The sequence below is a fragment of the Heterocephalus glaber genome, unplaced genomic scaffold, assembly GCF_053883595.1.
Source record: "Heterocephalus glaber isolate CG9 unplaced genomic scaffold, H.glaber_assembly_v1.0 deba00001532, whole genome shotgun sequence".
NCBI classification, from domain to species: domain Eukaryota; kingdom Metazoa; phylum Chordata; class Mammalia; order Rodentia; family Bathyergidae; genus Heterocephalus; species Heterocephalus glaber.
This window is the reverse complement of record NW_028258330.1, coordinates 19,966,983-19,988,115: the sequence shown is the minus strand read 5'-3', so window position 1 is coordinate 19,988,115 and position 21,133 is coordinate 19,966,983. Positions and strand designations below refer to the sequence as shown.

Here is a 21,133-nt window from a genome sequence, read left to right as displayed (position 1 = left end):
TCAAGTCAGGGATTGTGATGCCCTCTGTCTTATCACAGTAGCTTTGTAGTATAATTTCAAGTCAGGGATTGTGATGCCCTCTGTCTTGCCTTTGTTGTCCAGAGTTGCTTTTGCTATTCTAGGTCTCTTCGGGTTCCAAATGACTTTTAGGATTGTTTTCTCTAGTTCTGTGAGATATGCTATTGGTATTTTGATCAAGATTGCATTAAATCTGTATAACAATTTTGGAAGTATGGCCATTTTCACTATATTGGTTCTTCCTACCCAAGAACAAGGGATATCTTTCCATTTTCTGATATCCTCTTCAATCTTCTTTTTCAGAATACTGTAATTTTCAGGGCCGGGGATTTAGCTCAGTGGTCCGGTGCCTGGCTCACAAGCGCAAGGTCCCAAGTTCGATCCCCAGTACCTAAAAAAAAAAACACCAGAGTACTGTAATTTTCAATGTAAAAGTCCTTTATTTCCTTCATTAGATTGATTGCTAGGTATTTCATTTTTTTGGATGCTATTGTGAAAGGTGTTGTTCCCCTAATTTCTCTCGGTGAGTTTGTTACTTGTGTACAGGAATAATATTGATTTTTGAATATTGACTTTGTATCCAGCTATGCTACTGATTTGGTTATGAAATCTAGAAGTCTTTCGGTAGAGTTTTTGGGGTCTTCTATGTAGAGTATTATGTCATCTGAAAATAATGATAATTTAACTTCTTCCTTTCCTATCCTTATTCTTTTTATTTCTTTCTCTTGTTTAATTGCTGTGGCGAATGTTTCTAGAAATATACTGGATGGTGGTGACAGTGGACATCCTTGTCTTATTCCTGATTTTAGAGTGAAAGCTTCAGTTTTTGTCCATTTAGTATGATGTCAGCTTTGGCTGTTGGTTTGTCATAGATGGCTTTTATCAGATTGAGATAAAGACCATCTATTCTAATTTTCTATAGGGTTTTTATCATGAATGGGTGTTGGACTTTATCAAACACTTTTTCTGCATCTACTGAGATGATCATACTGTTTTTGCCCTTGGCTCTGTTAATATGGTATATTACATTTATATCCCTGCATCCCAGGAATGAATCCTACTTGGTCATGGTATATAATCTTCTTGATAATTTGCTGTATTCTGTTTGCCAGGATCTTACTGAGGATTTTTGCATCTATGTTCATTAGAGAGATTGGCCTATAGTTCTCTTTTTTGGTTGGATCCTTCTCTGGCTTTGGTATCAGGGTAATGCTTGCTTCCAGGAATAAATTTGGGAATATTGCTTCCCTTTCATTTTCATTAAAGAGTTTGAGAAGTAGCAGCATTAAGTGTTCTCTAAATTTCTTGTAGAATTTAGCAGTGAATCCATCAGGGCCTGGGCTTTTATTTGTTGGTAGGCTTTTAATTACATCGTCAGTTTCGTTGACCAATATTGGTTTATTGAGAATTTTTGTATCTTCTTCCTTCAGCTTTGGTAATTCATATGTCTCTAGGAATCTGTCCATTTCTTCTGTGTTTTCCATCTTCTTAGAATACAGGTTCTCAAAGTAGGTATTGATAATCTTCTGGATTTCTGCAGGATCTGTTGTAATTTCACCCTTTTCATTCCTATTGCATGGATTTGAGTCTTTTCTTTCCTTTTTTGATAAGGCTGGCAACGGGTTTGTCAGTTTTAATCTTTCAAAGAGCCAACTTTTTTTTTTTTTGGTACCAGGGATCGAACTCAAGTCCTTGCGCTTGCGCAGCAGGCAGCGAAACCACTGAGCTAAATCCCCGGCCCCCAACTTTTTGATTCATTGATTCTTTGTTTTATTTTCCTAGTCTCCATTGCATTAATTTCTCCATTGCATTAATATACCTTCCTAAACAACCAGTGGGTCACCGGTGAAATTAAAGAGGAAATTAGATAGTATCTACAATTAAACAGTAATGCCAGTACAACATTAGAACTTATGGGATGCAATGAAAGCAGTCTTATGAGGAAACTCATAGCGGTGAATTCTCATATTGGAAAAGCAGAGCAAGCTCAAATAAACCACCTAATGTAGAACTCTTGAATTCTGCATGCACCTAAAACCAGCACCATGTGGATGATGCCAAGGTCTGCTGGTAGGTGGAACAGTAGCCAGGCTTCCTTCTCTCTTGACTGTAGGGGTTGAGTACTTATGACCCAAATCCAAAGGAACAATTTCCCTAGGCCACCGCCATTCTGAGACATGGTGCTCTGGGGCTCTCTTCTCAAAGTAAAGTCTTTCACCTTTGCAGCTCTGAGGCCACAAAGGGTGGAGTCCTGCTAGTTCTTGTGTTGTCCTCAGGCCATCTTTTCTGTTGTCTTCTTCTGAAATAACTTGGCTTTTTCTTTCTAGTCTTTTCAGTGGCCAGTTTCTCCTCTGTTCCATCTTTGCAGACCATGACTTCACTGGAGCTTCCTTTCTGGCCAAACTTAGAACATTTTGAATCATTCTGCTGGGCTCTTTGCTCTTGATTCTCAACATAAATCTGTCTAAAAGCCCCCAACAGTAGCCACGACCTCAACATTAGACTGCTTTAAATTTCTTCTGCAAGATTAGTCTGCCACCCTTAATCTCAGTTTCAGGCAAAGTCTCTGGACACAGCAAAATGCAGACAAACTTTCTGCTGAGGCATAACACACATGTGGAGTCCAACAGCCAGCGTAGTCCTTCTTCCCAGCATCATTTCATCATCTTCCAAGCCTGGTCTTTACTAGCATCATTTTTATCAGCATTATGGTCTTTCTGAGCTCTGACCAGAATCTCCCATGCACTACAGCCTAAGGCGTTCCAGCTGTACTTTTTCAGTCAGCATCTCCAAACCTTTCCTAACTCTTCTCCTTTCCTAACTCTTCTCCCTTAGAAGCCAGCTTGACAGGCTTCTAAACCACATGGTCATGTTCATTCATAGCAACCATCCCACTTTTGATACCAAATTCTGCCTTAGTTATTTTTCTCTCTTTGTGGAGACAAAATACTCAACACCCAAAGTTAAAGGGGGAAAGGTTTATTTAGCTCACAGTTTGTAGAGGTTTCAGTCCATAATCAGCTGGCTCCAAGGCAGGGTGGCATGACAGACAGGCATTGCAGAGGAGAAACAGTTCATGGAGGGCAGAGGTAGCAAAGCAAGCAAGAGACCTTAACACTTCTTTCTCTCCCTTTTATGCTCTTATCTAGGCTACTGGGATTAGGGTGGTGTCAAACCAGTCAGTGGGCTGATTTACTAACCATACACCCTTAATCTCAGTATAGCACACACTAGATTCAGCCACCTCTGAAAAAGCCCTGCCTATGACCACATGAGGCTTTGGGAGGATATTTAGACACAAACTGTAATAACCTGCCATGCTCTTCTGCATGATAGCTGCTGCATCATTTTACAATCCTATGCCCAAGAATTCTTCAGTAGCCATTATTTTCGAGATAAGGTGGAGGGATGGGATTGCAGGAGCAAAGATGGAGCAAGGCCTCTTTAAGGCCTGGGGACTTGGCAGCTTCTGAATGAGTCCTAAGCTAGACCAAAGGTCTTCATCCTTCCCAGGGCCCTAATGCCTGGCCTGTTTTACACAAAGGCTCCTCACACTCTGTTGAACCATGCTTCTCCAGTGGTTCAGCTGCACTGCCCCAAGGATTTCTTTACTGTTTCTTACAGGAGCTGGAATTGAGGCTTGGAGAACTGTGAGGCTTATTAGTTTCCTGACATTAAAATTCAAACTCCATTTACTGTTGTGGAGTGGAAAGATGTAGCTGGCTTTGCCCATTGAGGGTATGGCCTGTCCCTCACCCTTAGGATTTTTTTGAGATGCTGTCCTTTACTCTGCCCGTCCATACTCCATACCAACCTCAAGGCACAACTTGAGTTACCTGTTGTCTTTGAGAAGCCTACTGTACCCCAAAGGCTTCTGGAAGTGATCGTTCACCATTGTTCTTCACTCCCTCACCTTGACTCCTGTACCCCCTGCAGGGCTTCTTTATCCCTAGATCTTCTTTCCCACCTGATCAGTATCACAGGCAACCTCCTGGGCCACATCTCTCATTTATTGATTGGAGGTGTTAGCCCACTACCTCCTAGGCATCTCAGCTCTTGCTACCTTTCATGGTGACTTAGGTGGCCATTTGGCTTCACAGCCCCACGATCTATACTCAGGTGATTTTTGTCCACTTCAGCCACTTTTTCCTTGCACCCCTGCTGTACCTCTCAAGTGTTAAATTCAGAAAGCTTCCTCTCAGACCACAAGCTCCTCTCCACACTGTTCTCAGAAACCTCTTTATACACCTGCCCTTTAACTCACTGGGTCCTCATCCCTGATGCCATCTGTGCTCCTTGTGTCCATATGCAGAACCCTTTTCTGTAGATGTTTCCTTCTCTGATCAGCTAGGAGAACAACAACAGTTAGACATTTCAGTTGCTTTCTTTCTTACCTTCATCCTAACAGCCTTGTTCCTTTGTCCTTTAGTTGCATCTGACTGGTGCAGGTCCACCTTCCTGTGCATCTGCCTCTCCCTATCTCTATACTTCTATCCAGACTGCAGAATGCTATTGTGTGGATCATATAGCAGGCAGGGTGGGACTGTGACAGGTCCCTGGCCACAACTTCAGCTGGTCTCCTCTTCAGTCCTGTTTTGTGGAGGCATCCTACACTCACCATAAGGGCTCTATTTATAAAAGATTACATGGTAAAATAATTGCAAACAATTAAAATACTCTGGAAATTTTGAAAACTCCTTGTCCTCTCCTCTGAACAGCTGACTTCATCTAATGTTTCCCAGAGAACCAGAAGTCATTGCATAGAAAGGCTTAGGCTTCCCCTGAAAGACCAGGTCTTTCCTGATACATGTAGGATATGTGTGAGACCAGGATGAACCCACGAAATGCCATCTTGGCCTGTAGATAAACTCTCCTCATACCCCTCCCTTATAAAGTAGATGTATTCGTAACTGCTTGTTCTGCTTCTGTAAACTTGCTTCATCGCTTGCTTCTCAGAAAGAGGTGCCTGGTACCCTCCCTTTACTGTAAAGTGCCCTAATCTGACAAGATAACAAGATAGCTGAGTTGTAAAAAATATTTTTGCAACTAGTCAAAAACATGTTAACCTCCCCTTGAATTTCTCTTCTTAAAATAACACCTATAAAAGCTATGCTGCTATAACATCCTATATAAACTGTGCTGTTCCAGGACTCAGGGCTTCACTTCGCTTAGGAGTGGAGTCCACGCGTGTGAATAAACTCCTTTCAGTTTTAACTTTGTCATTTGTCCCAGTGTTTGGTGAATTACCACCTCTCTTGGTACAACAGTGTGGCGTCCCTGTACAGCCATGTCTCTGTCTCCCTATATTCTCAGTCACCTTCTTGGACACCCATACCCTCTCCTTCAGCCATAGTGTTTCTCCAGTCCAAGGTCTTCTTCAAGATTACCTGAGATGTGGCCCACATGCAGGTTCTAGTCTAAATCTACTCCATTATATCCGGGGTGAGGATTGGAAGCTTGAGCTGTATTTCAACAAGTGTAGGTGTTTCTTTGCTGCAGGAAAATTTGTGTCAGGCACTTTTTTTTTTTTTGGTACCAAGGATCAAACTCCAGACCTTGTGCTTGCAATCCCCAGCCCTGCTGCCCCAAAATTTAAAGAACATTCCACATTGCATTCCATCATCCCTGCCCCAAAGTGCTGCCTGTCAGATTTCAAGTATACTTAAATCTCTGAAAAAGAATAAACTCACCTGGGGCTGGGGATTTAGCTCAGTGGCACCGTGCCTGCCTTGCAAGCACAAGGTACTGAGTTCAATACCTGGTACCAGGAAAAAAAAAAGAATGAACTCACCCGTCCCATAGGTTCCTCCTTCTCAGCCATCTTTCTCCCCTCACCTTCAGCCAAAGGTCTTCCATTTTCTCTCTTCTCCCTGATCAGTTCCTCTGGTCTGCCCTGTTCTCAGTGACATCCTTCACTGCAGTGGACATACCTCTGCTGTCATCTGAGCTTGACTCCCTGGAGAACTAGCCAGAGCTGATCCACAGTCAAAACAGAAAGCAGCCCTCTTGGACACAGGGCATCATTGAGCCATAACTGGAGGCCACCTACACAAACTTGCCACAAATCGGAGCAGTGGTGTAAGCAGGGGACCTGAAGCATGCAGTGTCTGAGTAGAGAGAGCTGTAGGAAGATGAGCCCCATTCCTGGCCAAGACTGTGAGGTCCTCGGGATTGTACATTCTGGGCATGTGGTTGGGACAGAGTACCACCAGGTATCCTCAAACCCACCCTGGCCACAGACCATGAAGCTGCTGGAAACAACAGAGCTCTTTTCTTTTGCGGTGTCCCTGTAGTGCCCTCTACTGAGAAAGTTTAACATTCAGCTCACTGCACAACATATATTAAAGGGTGAATTTGAAGCAGAGAAGTAATAGATACCTGGCATAGTCCACTCTGTGACTACTCAGCTTTCACATCTACCCTTATACACATTTTTAAACTCCTTTACAATAATAAACAACACTGCTGTTCTGCTTAACAAGATACTATCTTTATAAGAAAAGAATTGCTCTTAAGCCAGGTGTGGTGGTGCACACCTGTAATCTCAGTACTTGGGAAGCTGAGACAGGAGGATTGCCTCAAATTCAAGGCCAGCTTGGGCTACATAGCAAGACCCTGTCTCAAAAAACAAAACAAAGCTGGATGTGGTGGTACAAGTCTGTAACCCTAGCTCTTGGGAGACTGAGGCAGGAGGATCACCATGAGTTTGAGGCTAGCCTGGACTACACAGTGAGTTCAAGGCCTGCTTGAACTATGTAGTGAGACCCTGTTTCAAAAAAAAAGAAAAGAACTGCTCCTTCCCCAAATGACATGTAAGACATGTAATCTTAGCAGGCTATGTATCCTCAAATTGAGGCACTGTCCCACCAAATATTCTGTTACTTAAAAACTAAATTGTAACATTAACTTCCAGTAATTTGTTCATAAAATAAGGAAGAGAGAAGATAATGTATTGTATGTGTATAAACATGAACACATGTGTGAAAAAGCATAGAGAAAATATGAAAAGGGACTCCCAATTTTCATTTCTCTAATTGGTCACAAGGTCATAGTTGATATCTACAGTGTCCCTCTTCAATTGCTCGCCGCATATTTCCTTTGCCCTCCACCAGAACCTCTATTCCTCTGGGTTCTTTTTCAGTGCCATGACCCAAGCCTTCATTCCTCAGCTATTATGCCTTTTTTTATTTAGCTGCTGAAGTTTTTTGTTGACCTTCACTGTTTGTGGTTTTTGTTTTTGTTTTGTTTGGTACTGGGGATCGAACTTGGGACCTTGCACTTGCAAGGCAGGTGCCAGAACCACTGAGCTAAATCCCAGGCCCATGTTGACCTTCACTGTTAGGCATAGAAATACTTAAGAGATGCCTCAGAGGAGTCATTGGATTTTAGACATACCCTTCTTGCCTCCATTATATAAGTAGCAGGAACTTGATTTCTCCATTGTGAATGGTACAATCTCTTTAGCCAGTAGAATTAACCTTGTTTGTCTTTTTGAGTCAAGGTTTTGCTATGTAGCTCAGTCTGGCCTTTAACTTTTTGATCTTCCCACCTCAGCCTCTTGAATGCTAGGATTATAGGCATGCACTATCACACTTGCCTTGACCTTATCTTTTATGCCTGTTGGCTAAGTGCAAGGAGCCCAATAGGGCAAAATGGCATTGTTATCTTCCAATTTAATAAATCCATTGTTGTATCTCCTCGTGGAAGGATTCTGCCCTTGGAGACTCAACTTTTCAAGCCAACAGATCTCAAAGTTCTGGGACTAGAAGGAACATTTTTATAAGATGATTGCTAGATACAATAGTGAGAGAGCCATTCCCTCTTCTACCCCTTGATTTTAAGTCCCATCTATTCAGATTATGGAGGTGATACTACCATGTAATGGTCTTTTGACTCCAAGCATATGCTGTACATGGAAGACAGAATCCCATCCTTTTAAGGATTTTGACTTCCAGTTGGGGTTGTAACTGAGTTTCAGTAAGTATAGTCCAGCTACCTGCAGGTGGTGGCATAAGTGGTAAGACTAGTAGGTTCAATGTTCCTGAGTCCACTGCTCTACTTCCTTTGCTGTGAAATGAGGTTATTGATTAGATGCAGTGTTTTGCAGAATGCCACAATGAAGGATAAAGCATTCTGTGAATCCACAGATGGTGGGCGATGGCAAATACATTATAGCCAGGAAAGGCAAATCCAGATACAGGGTATGTGTCCTCCAATGAGGACAAAACTTTACCCTTCTATAACAGAAGAGGTTCAACATAATCAACTTGCAGATTGATCCCCCTGGGAATGGTGCCCTATTAGGGACACTCAGCAGTGTTAGCTGGGTCAGTCTTGTATAGGGAGGCTTCTAAGACATTTACCCCAAATGAGGTTGTCACAGGGTTTTCAAGCAAAAGACAGCTAATCTCAGAGATGAGAAAGCAAGCTACTTCACTAGTAAGGGAAGCTTGGAATGACTTAGGAGTCCAAGATTGTCAGTTCATCTGACAATAACTAGATACCCCCATTCAGGTTTCCAGATCCCATTTTTCTCTATCGGTACCTTGACTTTCACAGTAGAAATTGCATGTTAGTGAATTCTGCTGTTGTAATTCAATAATCAACAATTTCTATGTTTGATTTTCATCAATAACTTCTGTGAAACTACAAGAAATAAGTTATTTTGGGGCCACTATAGAAGCTTTCTGCTGTTCAGACCATGACTTGAACTGAAAGTTAATGGACCTGAGCTTGTCATTTTCTCCTTGTAAATGTTCAAGTGCACTCAGAATAATCCATCCCATACCATCGTCCTTATAGTCATCATTACGGCCATATAGATGAACACAGAAGTGACTTCTAAAGCATGTTTCATTTAGCATTTTATCACAATAAACTGCAGTTTGATTAATTGTGATGCCATCCCATACAGTGGGTTACAAGCTTCTATTTCCCATTTGGCAAAGAGTCCAACACCAAACCAATTCCCAGATCCCATTGTCAGCCTGGGTACAGTCATGAGACTTAAAACTGGGAAGTTAATATAAAGAATTGTTAAACTGTGGTGAAGTATAAGACAGAAGAAAATGTTATACAAGGAAGAGTGCCCAAGGAATAGCAAACTTGGGAGAAGCCTCTCTTGGGAAAACTTGTTACGCCCCATTGGATGACAGTGAATCCTGCTGGTTTTCCCAGGCCAAACCTGGTCTGTAGCATTGGGCATTAAGAAGCAGCCCTGGTCATCTGCCGCTCCCGGGAACTGCTGCCTGCCCCCTGCCTGTGTCTTCTCTGGCTCCCTGCACAGCAAAAATATGGCAGCAGGCTGGGAGTGAGCTGCCAGCGCCCTCAGCCAATATCATAGTAGATGGTCAAAAACTGAAATCCTTCACACTAAAATCAGGAACAAGACAAGGATGTCCACTATCACCACTCCTGTTCATTAAAGTTTTGGAAACATTGGCCACAGCAATTAGACAAGAGAAAGAAAAGGAATAAAGATAGGAAATGAAGAAGTCAGATTGTCATGATTTGCAGATGACATGATACTCTATATAGAAGACCCCAAGAACACCACCAAAAGTCTTCTAGACTTAATAACCAAATTCAGTAAAGTAGCTGGATACAAGGTCAACACACAAAAATCAAAAGCTTCCCTCTACACAAACAGCAGACTCACTGAGAGAGAAGCAGGGCAAATAATTCCTTTCACAATAGCATCTGAAAAACTGAAATACCTAGGAATCAACCTAACAAAAGAAATTAAAGACCTCTTCTCTGAAAACTAGCACTCTGAAAAGAGAGATTGAAGATGATATCAGAAAATGGAAAGACATCCCTTGCTCCAGGGTAGGAAAAATCAACATAGTGAGAATGGCCATACTTCCAAAACTGCTATATAGATTCAATGCAATCCAATTGAAATCACAGCAGCATACTTCATGGACCTTGAGAAAACAATCCAAAAATTCATTTGGAACAAGAAGAGACCTAGAATAGCAAAAGCAATTCTGGACAACAGAGACATGGCAGGGGGCATCACAATCCCCAACTTGAAACTATACTATAAAGCTACTGTGATAAAAACAGCATGGTACTGGCAAAGAAACAGATGTAAGGACAAGTGGAACAGATTAGAAAATGCAGAAACAACTTCAGACATACTCAGCCTCCTCATCTTTGACAGAGGAGCCAAACACCCTCACTGGAGGAAAGATAGCCTCTTTAATAAATGGTGCTGGAAAAATTGGGTTTCAACTTGCCAAAGATTAAAACTAGACCTATATCTCTCACCATGCACTAAACTAAAATCAAAATGGATTAAAGATCTAAATATTAAAACAGAAACACTAAACCAGCTGGAAGAGAGGTTAGGTAGAATTCTTGAAGACACTGGTGTAGGAAAAGATTTTATGAACAAAACCTGACGTGAACTAGCACAAACAATCAACAAATGGGATCTCTTCTTATTAAAAATATTCTGCACAGCAAGAGAAACCACCAGCAGTGTGAAGAGACAACCCACAATGTGAGAAAAAATGTTCACCTGTTGTTCCTCAGACAAAGGTCTACTATCTAGAATCTATAAAGTTAAAAAAATCAGACCTCCCAAATTTAAAGACCCAGTCCAAAAATGGGCATCTGAAATGAACAGACATCTCCCAGACAAAGAAGTAGAAAGAGGAAATAAACATATGAAAAAATCAAAATCATATGAAAAAATCACTGGTCATTTGAGAGATGCAAATGAAAACAATGCTGAGATTCCACCTCACCCCAGAAAGAATGGCTGCTATCATGAAATCAACCAATAACAAATGCTGGCAGAACTGTGGGGAAAGAGGAACACTGCTCCACTGCTGGTGGGAGTGTCGACTGGTGCAACCACTGTGGAAATCAGTATGGAGATACCTCAAAGAAGTAGGATTGGAAGTCCCATTTGACCCAGCTATTCCCCTGCTGGGTATCTTCCCCAAAGAATTAAAAGAATCATACCACATTGATATATGTGCACCCATGTTCATAGCAGCACAGTTTGTAATAGCTAAAACTTGGAAGCAGCCCAATTGCCCATCAACTGGAGACTGGATAAAGAAAATGTGGGGTTTTTTTTATACAATGGAGTACTACTCAGCCATAAAGAACGATAAACTAGAGACATAGCTAAATGGATGCACATTGAGGCAATATTCTTAAATAATTAAGACACATGTGTAAATACCAAATAGTTTCTCAAGTGTGAGAAACAAAGTGTAAATAAGGACTAAAAGGTATAATAGATAATGTGAAATAGGAAGAAAAGGGGCAGAGGGGAAGGGGAAGGGGAAGTGGGAGGGGTAGGGGAAAGGAAAGAAGGGAATGGAATCAATATGAGAAAATGAAAAAATGGAAACAAAGTCTTTCTAAATAGGGATGGAGGGGTTGAAGGGAGGGCAGGGAAATGGGGAAAAAAATAAGAACCAAGAGAGATTATGTAAAGGTGCAAATTTCCAATGATGAATGTCATTATATTGTAGACCTAAAATGTACCAATAAAATAAAGCAAGCAAGCAAGCAAGCAGCCCTATGGGTGCAAGAGGCAGGGGATATGGGCCAGCTGCAACTGCTAGCCAGGGTGTGAGTGACCAGTGAGAGTGGGGGTGTGGTTGCAGGCAGGAGGCCTAGGACACGGTGTCCATGAAGCAGGCCAATGGCAGGATATACAAGTGTGCAGGCAGAGTTGGTGGAAATCTGCTGGCCAGCTAGTGGCCAGGCATCTTGGTGTACAGAGGAAGTGGTAGCCTGGTATGAGTAGGAAATCTGGAGTGTGGTGTCTGTGTAGAGCCCTAAGAAGGTGATCTAAGCATGGTTTTGGAGATGCGTGAATCAGGAGGAACACCACCAGGTGTCCTCACATCCTCTCTTTAAGCTGACCTTCACCAGTGGCAGCAGCAGGAGCACCAGTTCTTATGCAGTTTCCCTCTTGCGCCCTCTACTGAGGAAGCTGAACATTACATTCATCATATAAGAAAGTCTTGAAGGAATGCTATCAGTTATCCACAGAACAGGTATTGAAGGGCAAATTTGGAGCTAAAGAGCAATCAGTTAAGAACTGGTATGGTAGGTATATGTGAATATCTATTTTCCCACCATGATTCTTACCTATTTATCTTATTACAAAATATCAAAGAAATGCAAAAAATTCAAAATTCAAAATCTGAAAATCATATAATCTCAAAGTATGTAATACAAAGATAAATGGTTTTTCTACATATCTCCCCACCTGCCACCTCTGTGAAGGTAACCACTGTCTCTAGCCTAGTGCAGAACACTTTGAATGTTTTTCTATGTATTTATGCATAAATGTAATTATATTTAATATGCTTGTCTCAAACATGTGCCCAATTTTCTAGTACATAAATGGACCTGTGTTTCGTGTTGAGTTACACATTACTTGTTTTACTTCACATGATATCTTAGAGGTCATTTTGTGTCAGTACCCACAGAGTCACCTTATTAATGGCCACAGTATTATCCAGAGTGGACATACAATAGTTAATTTAACTGGTTGTGTTTTGATGAACATTATGTTATGAGTTTCTTGTAAACCTTTCCAGAGTTTTTTTTTTAAGTAGAAGCAACTATGAATATGTATTATTCTTAGCCCTTTCTATATAGAAGTATACAGAAGGGCCAGGGATTTAGCTCAGTGGTTCCGCTGCCTGTCTCGAAAGCAGAAGGACCTGAGTTCGATCCCTGGTACCAAAAAAAAAAAAAAAAGAAGTATACAGAAGCCCTTTAATTTTTATTTAGATCCATTTGTTGGTCTTTTTTTTTTTTTTAACTGACTTTGACATTTTATATAATGCTTAGAAATAATTTTCAATTTGACATTGTAAAAATATCCAAGATTTTGCTAGGCATGGTGGGTCACACCTGTAATCCCAGCATTCTGGGAGGCTGACACAGGAAGATCTCAAACTCAAGCCCACGGTAGGCAGTTTACCAACTTAGCAACATCCTGTTTCAAAACTTTTTAAAAAAATCTTAAGGGATGGGGATGTAACTCAGTATAAAGCCTTGCTTTCAATCTTCCAAGATTTTTTTCTGATATAACTTTTTAAAACATTTAGATCTAGGGCTGGAGATTTAGCTCAGTGGTTTTGCCACCTGCTGTGCAAGTGCAAGGACCTGAGTTCAATCCCCGGTACCAAAAAAAACCAAAAACATTTAGATCTTGAATTCCATCTGAAAGTTACTTTATTATGGAGCCTAGGAATGAAATAATGTTGGGCAGGGGATTTAGCTCAGTGGTTCTGCTGCCTGTCTCGCAAGTGCAAGGTCCTGAGTTCGATCCCCAGTACCAAAAAAAAGAATGAAATAATGTTTATTGTTCTTCCCATGGGGCCTCTTGTCTTATGAGCATCAATTTGTACCAATTTGCAATGTCATCTTTGTTACATGCTCAATTCCCAGGTGTTGTTCTGAATTCTGTCCTCTTCCATTGATCTGTTTGCTCATTCCTGTGCCAAAACAATAGATGTAATTAACTTTAGTTTATTTGGCATGTTTGATGTCTAGTATATGTTTGCATATTTTCAAAATATTCTTAAATATTTTCCAGCATTTTCCTTTCAGATGTTCTCCTCCTATGAACTTTAGAAATAGTTTATATATACCTTCAAAAAATATTTGGGAGTTTAAAAAAAAAATTTCTGTGCATTTATAGAACATTTTGGGATATTTATCTTCTGTATTCTAGAAACTTTGATGTGATTTGTAAAATTTTTGTTAATTTTATTCTTGGGTATCTTACAGTTTTATTTGCTATCATAATTAGGATCTTTTCAAAGTCAAGTATTTCCAGAGGAAAGGAAAGAAGGGACAAGGGAAAAAATGGAAACAAAGCTTTTGTAAACAAGGAGGGGAAGAGTGGTTGAAGGGAGGGGAGGGGAATGGGGAAAAAAAGAAGATACAGCATGTACAGGTGCAAATTTCCTTTAATGAATGTTATTATGTATATCTAAAATGTACTGATAAAATTTACTTAATAAAAAAAAGTTAAGTATTTCTAAATGATTCTTGATATAATATAGTATAAAAAGTTTCTTGGTCCAAGTTCGATCCTTGGTACCAAAAAAAAAGCTTCTTGGTATGAAAAATGATTGATTTTTGTTGATCATCATGCTGAGCTCTTCTTATTCATTGTTTTGAATTTTTAAAGTAGTCAATCACATTAATTGCAAATACAGGTTAAATATCCTTAATCTGAATGCTTCAAATTTTTGGAGTTTATCAGATTGTAGAATATTTGCATAGAATTCACCATTTCAGTATCCCTAGTCTAGAAATCCAAAATGCTCCAAAATCCCAACACAACACAGAAGTTTTAGATTTCAAGTCATTTCAGTTTTTGGATTTTCAGATTATTGATGCTCAGTTTAGTAACTGTCTTTTTCCTTCTCCAAAATATAAACCTCTTTTCATTTTTTTCTTAAATTATTTTGAGCAGAACCCCAAGTAGGCTATCAAATGGTAGATAATGGTGGGCATCTTTCTGATCATCAGTGGGAAGATTGCTGATATACTAGCCAAACTGCCCTCCTTCTTAAATACTGTCTTTTCTTGGTGTCCCGGAATAGGACACCATTCTTCGGTGTCCCTTTTGTTATCCCCTTTTCCCCAACCTCCAAGCATCAAATGATGGCATGCTTCAAGCTACCTACCCTAACTTCTCATGTAGCACACACTCAGCGATCCATACATAGCTCAGATTGCAGTCATCTTGTACCTGCTTATGATTTTGTTACCTCCCACAAGCCAAGCATTCACATTAAGGACTCAGGCATAAGGACTCATGCCCCAGCCTCATCTCACTGAAGAGCTCCGCTTGGATTTCTTTCAAGGACTGCTAACTCAGTATGTCTAAAACAATTCATCATCACCAAGCATAGCTGGACCTGTGGGGTTAAAGCTCATAACCTGATTCATTGTTAAGAACTAGAAATAGAAGAAAGGCTCCCTGTCCTGAGAGACCCTCAGAGAGGGTCTCATTTCCTGCTCATACTGGCCTGAGCCAGCTACCCCTCCCCCAGGCCTCTCTCAGTTGTGCCTTGGATATTGGTCACACAGCCTGCCTTTCAGGAGCACCTGCTAATCTTGGACACTTGCCTCATCCTTTCCTGCCAACATCCTCTGTTCCCCTCCTGCTGTTCCCAGGCATGAATGTGGTCAGTTTCTGGTCATCATCCCCCTTTCTGCCTCTAGTGTGTGGAGAGAACTCTCCTGAAGGGAGGTTGTAGGAATTCTATGGAGGCTTACTCTATCTGGATGTAGGGCCATGAGGAAGCTAATCTCTGTTTGTCTCTGTGAGCAGGAAGTATGAACTATACAGCATGGACTGGGACCTGAAAGAGGAACTCAGGGACTGCCTGGTGGCTGCTGCACCCTATGGGGGCCCCATTGGTATGTTGCACACCCACTACTTCATGCTGTGGGGCCCTGGGATGAACTTGAGGCCCTTGATTCCTGAGGGCCTTCCTTGCATTCACATTGTTCTTTGCCAACTCACCCTCCTGAAAGTCTTTTAATTCTGATTCTCATGAGCTGTGCCTCCCATGGGATGAGCCTGAGAAGCTAATCCACAAGACCTCCCTCACATGGGGGTCTAGGTCAGAAGTCTTTTCTCAAACTGCAGCGCTGCTGAGGAACCCCTGGCGAAAGGAGAAAGCTGCCAGTGTACGGCCCATGCTTGAGATCTATTCTGCTTCTGGTGTGCCCCTGGTCAGCCTGCTGGTGAGCACCCTAGACTGTGCCTGGGCTGTGGGCTGAACAGAGCTTCCTTTTCCCAAGGATAGCCTTAGGAACTTCTCTCCTCTACAGTGGAAGAGTGGACCTGTGGTGTCCATGGGCTGGTCAGCTGAGGAAGAGCTGCTCTGCGTGCAGGAAGATGGTGCAGTACTGGTTTATGGGCTTCATGGTGACTTCCGGAGACACTTTAGCATGGGCAATGTAGGGGCCACAGGGCCTGGGGAAGGAGGATAGAATTTATGACCTTGTAGCTCCCTCTACCCATGATCTTTTTCCCCAGGAGGTGCTGCAGAACCGGGTTCTAGATGCCCGGATCTTTCACACTGAGCTTGGTTCTGGGGTGGCCATCCTCACAGGGGCCCATCGCTTTACCCTCAGTGCCAATGTAGGCGACCTCAAACTCCGCCGGATGCCAGAGGTGCCAGGTAAGTAACCCATGAAACCCTGGACACAGCCACTCAGCACCACAGGTTTGCCTCCAGACCAGCACAGGCACAAGCTGTGGCTCTGGTCATCCTGAGTTTGTCCCCTTCCCTGGACACAGGCCTGCAAAGTGCACCCTCATGCTGGACTACATTGTTCCAGGAACGAGTGGCACACATTCTTCTGGCCGTGGGACCTGATCTTTACCTCTTGGATCACGCAACCTGCTCTGTAGTGGTGAGGTCCTGAGTGGGAATTAAGTGAGGGGTGAGGGAGGCAGTAAGATGGCTCAGAAGTCAGTCCATCTGTTATCCTCTCCACCTTGCGACAGACACCCCCTGGACTACCTCCAGGAGTGACTAGCTTCCTGCAGATGGCTGTCTCCTTTACCTATCGACACCTAGCACTCTTCACAGACACGGGCTACATCTGGATGGGGACAGCATCATTTACGGTGTGGTCCTGGGACAACAGGGGGAATCATGCCTTGTCCAGGGAAGATCTGCTGGGGACAGGGAGGACTTTTTCAGCCAGACTGGTGGCTGGTGGGACGGGGTCATGACATCTTCCACCCTTTCAGGACAAGCTGTGTGAGTTCAACTGCAACATCCGAGCACCCCCGAAGCAAATGGTCTGGTAAAGATAGGGGTGTTATTTGGGGATGAAGGTGGGACACAGCCTTGTTTCTTGGGATATCTTGATTCATCCTTTCTACTGACTAAAAAAGTAGCACCTGGATCTTCTTTCTCTGCCAGTACACACTTAAAGGAAACCATTATCCTCTGTGGACTACAGCTGACCTCAGGAGCTAGCAGTGCATGCTTAAGAGGGAAGCACGTAGGTCAACATGTGGCCAGAGGAATGAGATAAAGGGCACACGCATGTGCCAGGCTGTCCCAAGACAAAGGGATGCAAGCAGTGGTATGGGAGACAGTTGGGGGCCTGCTGTCCTGTGAGTGTTCCAGATACGTGTATGGTGCTGCCCGCAGGTGCACCCGACCTCGAAGCAAGGAGAGGGCTGTCGTGGTGGCCTGGGAGAGGCGGCTAATGGTGGTGGGCAATGCACCTGAGAGCATCCAGTATCCTTGAAGGGCTGTCTGGGTGGAGTGGGGGGAGGAGGATAACCTGTCCTTCCCCATCTTTGGATGCTCTTAGGAGCCTTGACCAAGCTCAGGTTTGTGCTAGATGAGGACTCCTACCTGGTTCCTGAGCTCGATGGGGTCCGCATCTTCTCCCGAAACACCCATGAGTTTCTGCATGAGGTTCCAGGTGAGGCCCCCACAAGGGCATCATATAATTCAGGGCAGACTGGTGGCTCAAAGCAGGGCCTAGGTGTTGAGGCAGGACTGGGGATTTTCTTACCTCCTACCCTGACTCGCTAACCAACTCCCTCCTCTAGTGACCAGTGAGGAGATCTTCAAAATTGCCTCAATGGCCCCTGGAGCACTGCTATTGGAAGCCCAGAAGGAGTACGAGGTAAATCCCTGGGCTTTTTCCCAGGCCTCAAGATGCTTTCCTTCCCTTTCAAGCCTAACTGACCTAGCCTTGTGCCACTACCTGAGCATGCATACGCACAACCAGGTGCTACCTGTCAAGAGCAAGGTTCATGCAGGACACTGGCCTGTGGTGGGGAGGGGTGGGTCAGGTAGACTGAAGGGACATGGTATCTTCCACATAATGATGGGAAAAGGCAGAGCATTTTCACTATCTCTAGCCCAGGTACAAGTGGGTACTACTGTCGGGAAGTGTCAAGTTCCCCACAGGCAGTTGTGGGCTGATATGAGATGATATCTGTGGGCACTGCAGGTAGATTGAATGGGCCAAGGGGATTAGAGCTCCAGCCTGTGCACCCCCTCCAAACTATCCCATTGGAACCACAGTACAGAGTAGGTTGGGGCCAGATGTGGAGTATCCTCTCATAATGCTCCATCTCTGGGCCTCTCTCTACAGAAAGAGAGCCAGAAGGCAGATGAGTACCTACGAGAGATCCAGGAGCTGGGGCAGCTAACCCAGGCAGTACAGCAGTGCATTGAGGCTGCAGGACATGAGCACAGGCCAGACATGCAGAAGAGTCTGCTCAGGGTTGGCCTGGAGGGGGTCCTATGGGAAGGTGTGCTGGGAATGGGTAGGCTGGGAAGCAGGGGATCTCTCTTCCATTGCTCTCTGGTTCTTCTCAGGCGGCCTCCTTTGGAAAGTGTTTCCTTGACAGATTTCCACCCGACAGCTTTGTACGCATGTGTCAGGACCTGCGTGTGCTCAATGCCATTCGGGACTACCACATTGGGATTCCCCTCACCTATAGCCAGTATCCCCGTGCATGGTGGGAGGGCATTTATAGCCAAATGTGGCAAGAGGAGGGACTGGAGATGCCATCTGCAAGTCCTTGGCAAACAGCTATCGCCAGCTGGATCCTTAACCAGGAAAATACAGATACAAGCAACTTACTATCCAGGTGCTACTGGACAGGTACACCAAGCCCAGGGGCTGCGTGTAGGAGGGCTAGACCTGGATGGGCATCACACCCTTTAGTGGAGTCTTACAGTCACTACTCCCAGCACATCCTTTTAGGATTTGGGAGGCCAGATGCATGGGCTAGGGCCACTTAGGCTCCTCTTTCCATCCCTTGTATCCCCTTGTACCCTCTCTTCCACACACATACCTTATCTTCCAGGCTTGTGTTGCGGAGACTTTACCCCCTCGCTATCCAGATATGCGAGTACTTGCGACTTCCAGAAGTACAGGGCATCAGCAGGATCCTGGCTCACTGGGCCTGCTACAAGGCAAGGATGTAGGCTGAGGCCCAGGGGCATTTGGATGATTTGAGGCCCTGGCAAGGTGGAAGTTAAGTGTGGAAGTGAAAGAGGGTGGTGAGGAATGACACCCCACACACTTTGCAGGTACAACAGAAGGATGTGTCAGATGAGGATGTTGCACGAGCCATTAATCAGAAGCTGGGGGACACTCCTGGTGTCTCATATTCAGACATTGCTGCACGGGCCTATGGCTGTGGCCGCACAGAGCTGGCCATCAAGGTATGGGTGCCTAGCCCTCCCCAGACACTGTCATGTGGGCATTCAAGACCCCCATACCAACTCTTCTTTCTCTGCCTTCTTCCCCATCCCACAGCTCCTGGAGTATGAACCACGCTCAGGGGAGCAGGTACCCCTTCTCCTCAAGATGAAAAGGAGCAAACTGGCACTGAGCAAGGCCATTGAGAGTGGGGACACTGACTTGGGTGAGGGCCAGGCCCAGGGTGGGACCCCTAGGCTAAGCAAGACCCAGGCTGAAGTCCCTACCCTACTTTACTGTTACATTACCTTATTGTCCCACAGTATTCACAGTGTTACTGCACCTGAAGAATGAGCTGAACCGAGGAGACTTTTTCATGACCCTCCGGAACCAGCCCATGGCCCTGAGTTTGTACCGACAGGTGTGCGTGGTGGGCTGGGGCAGGGATGGAGCCTCCTGAGCCCTTGAGTTGGTTTTGCTGAGCAGTCAACTGCCCATGGCCCCAGTTTTGTAAGCATCAGGAGCTAGAGACACTGAAGGACCTCTACAATCAAGATGACAATCACCAGGAGTTGGGCAGCTTCCACCTCCGAGCCAGCTATGCTGCAGAAGAGGTCTGATGTCTATGGGGGCTGGGTGGGCCTATGGGCTATTGGTCTGGTTCCTTCTCTGGAAAGCTAGGCCTGTGCATTTGGTACACACCTCATCTGCTACTCCCTATGGAGAGTCTGAGATGTGAGGCCAGGATGAGGCCTGCCTGGTCCCAGAGAAGCTAGCCAGCCCTGCAGGATACCACAGCTGTGCCCCTAGCTGGGAGGGCTTGACCATGGCAACCCTGGACACAGGGATCTGGGAAAAAAACTCATCTGGGTGAGGAGGCCCAGGGTCTCATGCACTACGAACTTAGATACTCTTTGTCTTTGTAGCGCATCGAAGGGCGAGTAGCAGCTCTGCAGATAGCAGCTGATGCCTTCTATAAGGCCAAGAACGAGTTTGCAGCCAAGGTTTGGCCTGCTCTTCTAAGAACCTCCTTTTCTCTCCTGGCCTTCCCTCTTTGTTCCCTCTTCATCCCCAACCTGCTTCATCCTGTCTCCAGGCCACAGAGGATCAAATGCGCCTCCTCCGGCTACAGCGGCGTCTAGAAGATGAGCTGGGAGGCCAGTTCCTAGACCTGTCTCTACATGACACAGTCACCACCCTCATTGTTGGTGGCCATAACAAGCGTGCGGAACAGCTGTCACGTGACTTCCGCATCCCTGACAAGAGGTAGGTGAGTGGCCAGGCTACATGTGGTTTCAGGACACCTGCTTCTGCTATGGCATCTCCAAGCCCAGCTTTCCCATAGGCTCTGGTGGCTGAAGCTCACTGCCCTGGCAGATTTGGAAGACTGGGAGGAGCTGGAGAAGTTTTCCAAGAGCAAAAAATCACCCATCGGTTACCTGGTGAGGGAGTGATCCTTTCTCTAGCCCCTTACCTGGAAGAGTAGTCCTGGATAGAGAGACAGGCAGAATGACCCATTCATGCACTTGTTCTGCTACTCACATACTGAGCCAGAGCTTCTTATGTCCATCCATTTCTGGACAGACGCCATCTACTCTGTTAGGTGCACAGGAGGGTAGCCCAAGTCTGTCTTCAAACATTGGGGAGTAGAAGAATGACCTACTTTGCCAAAGGAGAGCTGTGGACACCATGTGCCTGAGGAGAAGTCCTGTATGATCTGAAGCATGATATGGGGGTTGGGACAGCATATCTATGAGGAAGGGGAGGATGTCAAGGGGAATTTCCTAGGGCAGGTGGTTCAGAGGTGTGGAGCACAGGTATGATAATGGCATCCATAAGAGAAAACACAGGATCTTTGAGGGCAAGTGGGAGCAAATGCCTGTTATCAAGGGGTAGTGGTGGATGGTGGAGGAGA

The 21,133-nt window shown here is 44.4% G+C and overlaps 1 protein-coding gene across 7 annotated transcripts in view; it reads left to right on the top strand.

Annotated features, from left to right (window-relative positions):
* Vps16 (VPS16 core subunit of CORVET and HOPS complexes) overlaps positions 1 to 21,133 on the top strand; it is a 31,663-nt gene that overhangs the window by 9,806 nt on the left and 724 nt on the right. Inside the window, exons 2-23 of one of the 7 annotated variants that reach the window (XR_002393446.2) lie at positions 15,353 to 15,441; positions 15,674 to 15,771; positions 15,859 to 15,987; positions 16,067 to 16,211; positions 16,331 to 16,446; positions 16,541 to 16,663; positions 16,790 to 16,845; positions 17,199 to 17,288; positions 17,384 to 17,478; positions 17,609 to 17,685; positions 18,160 to 18,291; positions 18,387 to 18,514; positions 18,640 to 18,675; positions 18,881 to 18,989; positions 19,107 to 19,241; positions 19,336 to 19,444; positions 19,542 to 19,639; positions 19,725 to 19,832; positions 20,145 to 20,222; positions 20,315 to 20,484; positions 20,564 to 20,660; positions 20,822 to 20,928. Coding sequence is in view for 3 of the 7 variants with exons in the window: in XM_004840679.4 (XP_004840736.1) it covers positions 15,353 to 15,441; positions 15,674 to 15,771; positions 15,859 to 15,987; positions 16,067 to 16,211; positions 16,331 to 16,446; positions 16,541 to 16,663; positions 16,790 to 16,845; positions 17,199 to 17,288; positions 17,384 to 17,478; positions 17,609 to 17,685; positions 18,160 to 18,291; positions 18,387 to 18,514; positions 18,640 to 18,675; positions 18,881 to 18,989; positions 19,107 to 19,241; positions 19,336 to 19,444; positions 19,542 to 19,639; positions 19,725 to 19,832; positions 20,145 to 20,222; positions 20,315 to 20,484; positions 20,564 to 20,660 (2,218 nt within the window). In the remaining 4 variants the exon portion in view is untranslated. Of the gene's footprint in view, positions 1 to 15,352; positions 15,442 to 15,673; positions 15,772 to 15,858; positions 15,988 to 16,066; positions 16,212 to 16,330; positions 16,447 to 16,540; positions 16,664 to 16,789; positions 16,846 to 17,198; positions 17,289 to 17,383; positions 17,479 to 17,608; positions 17,686 to 18,159; positions 18,292 to 18,386; positions 18,515 to 18,639; positions 18,676 to 18,880; positions 18,990 to 19,106; positions 19,242 to 19,335; positions 19,445 to 19,541; positions 19,640 to 19,724; positions 19,833 to 20,144; positions 20,223 to 20,314; positions 20,489 to 20,552; positions 20,661 to 20,821; positions 20,929 to 21,133 lie in introns of those variants that run through there. The other 6 variants (XR_002393448.2, XR_002393450.2, XR_002393447.2 and 3 more) reach the window with 6 other exon arrangements.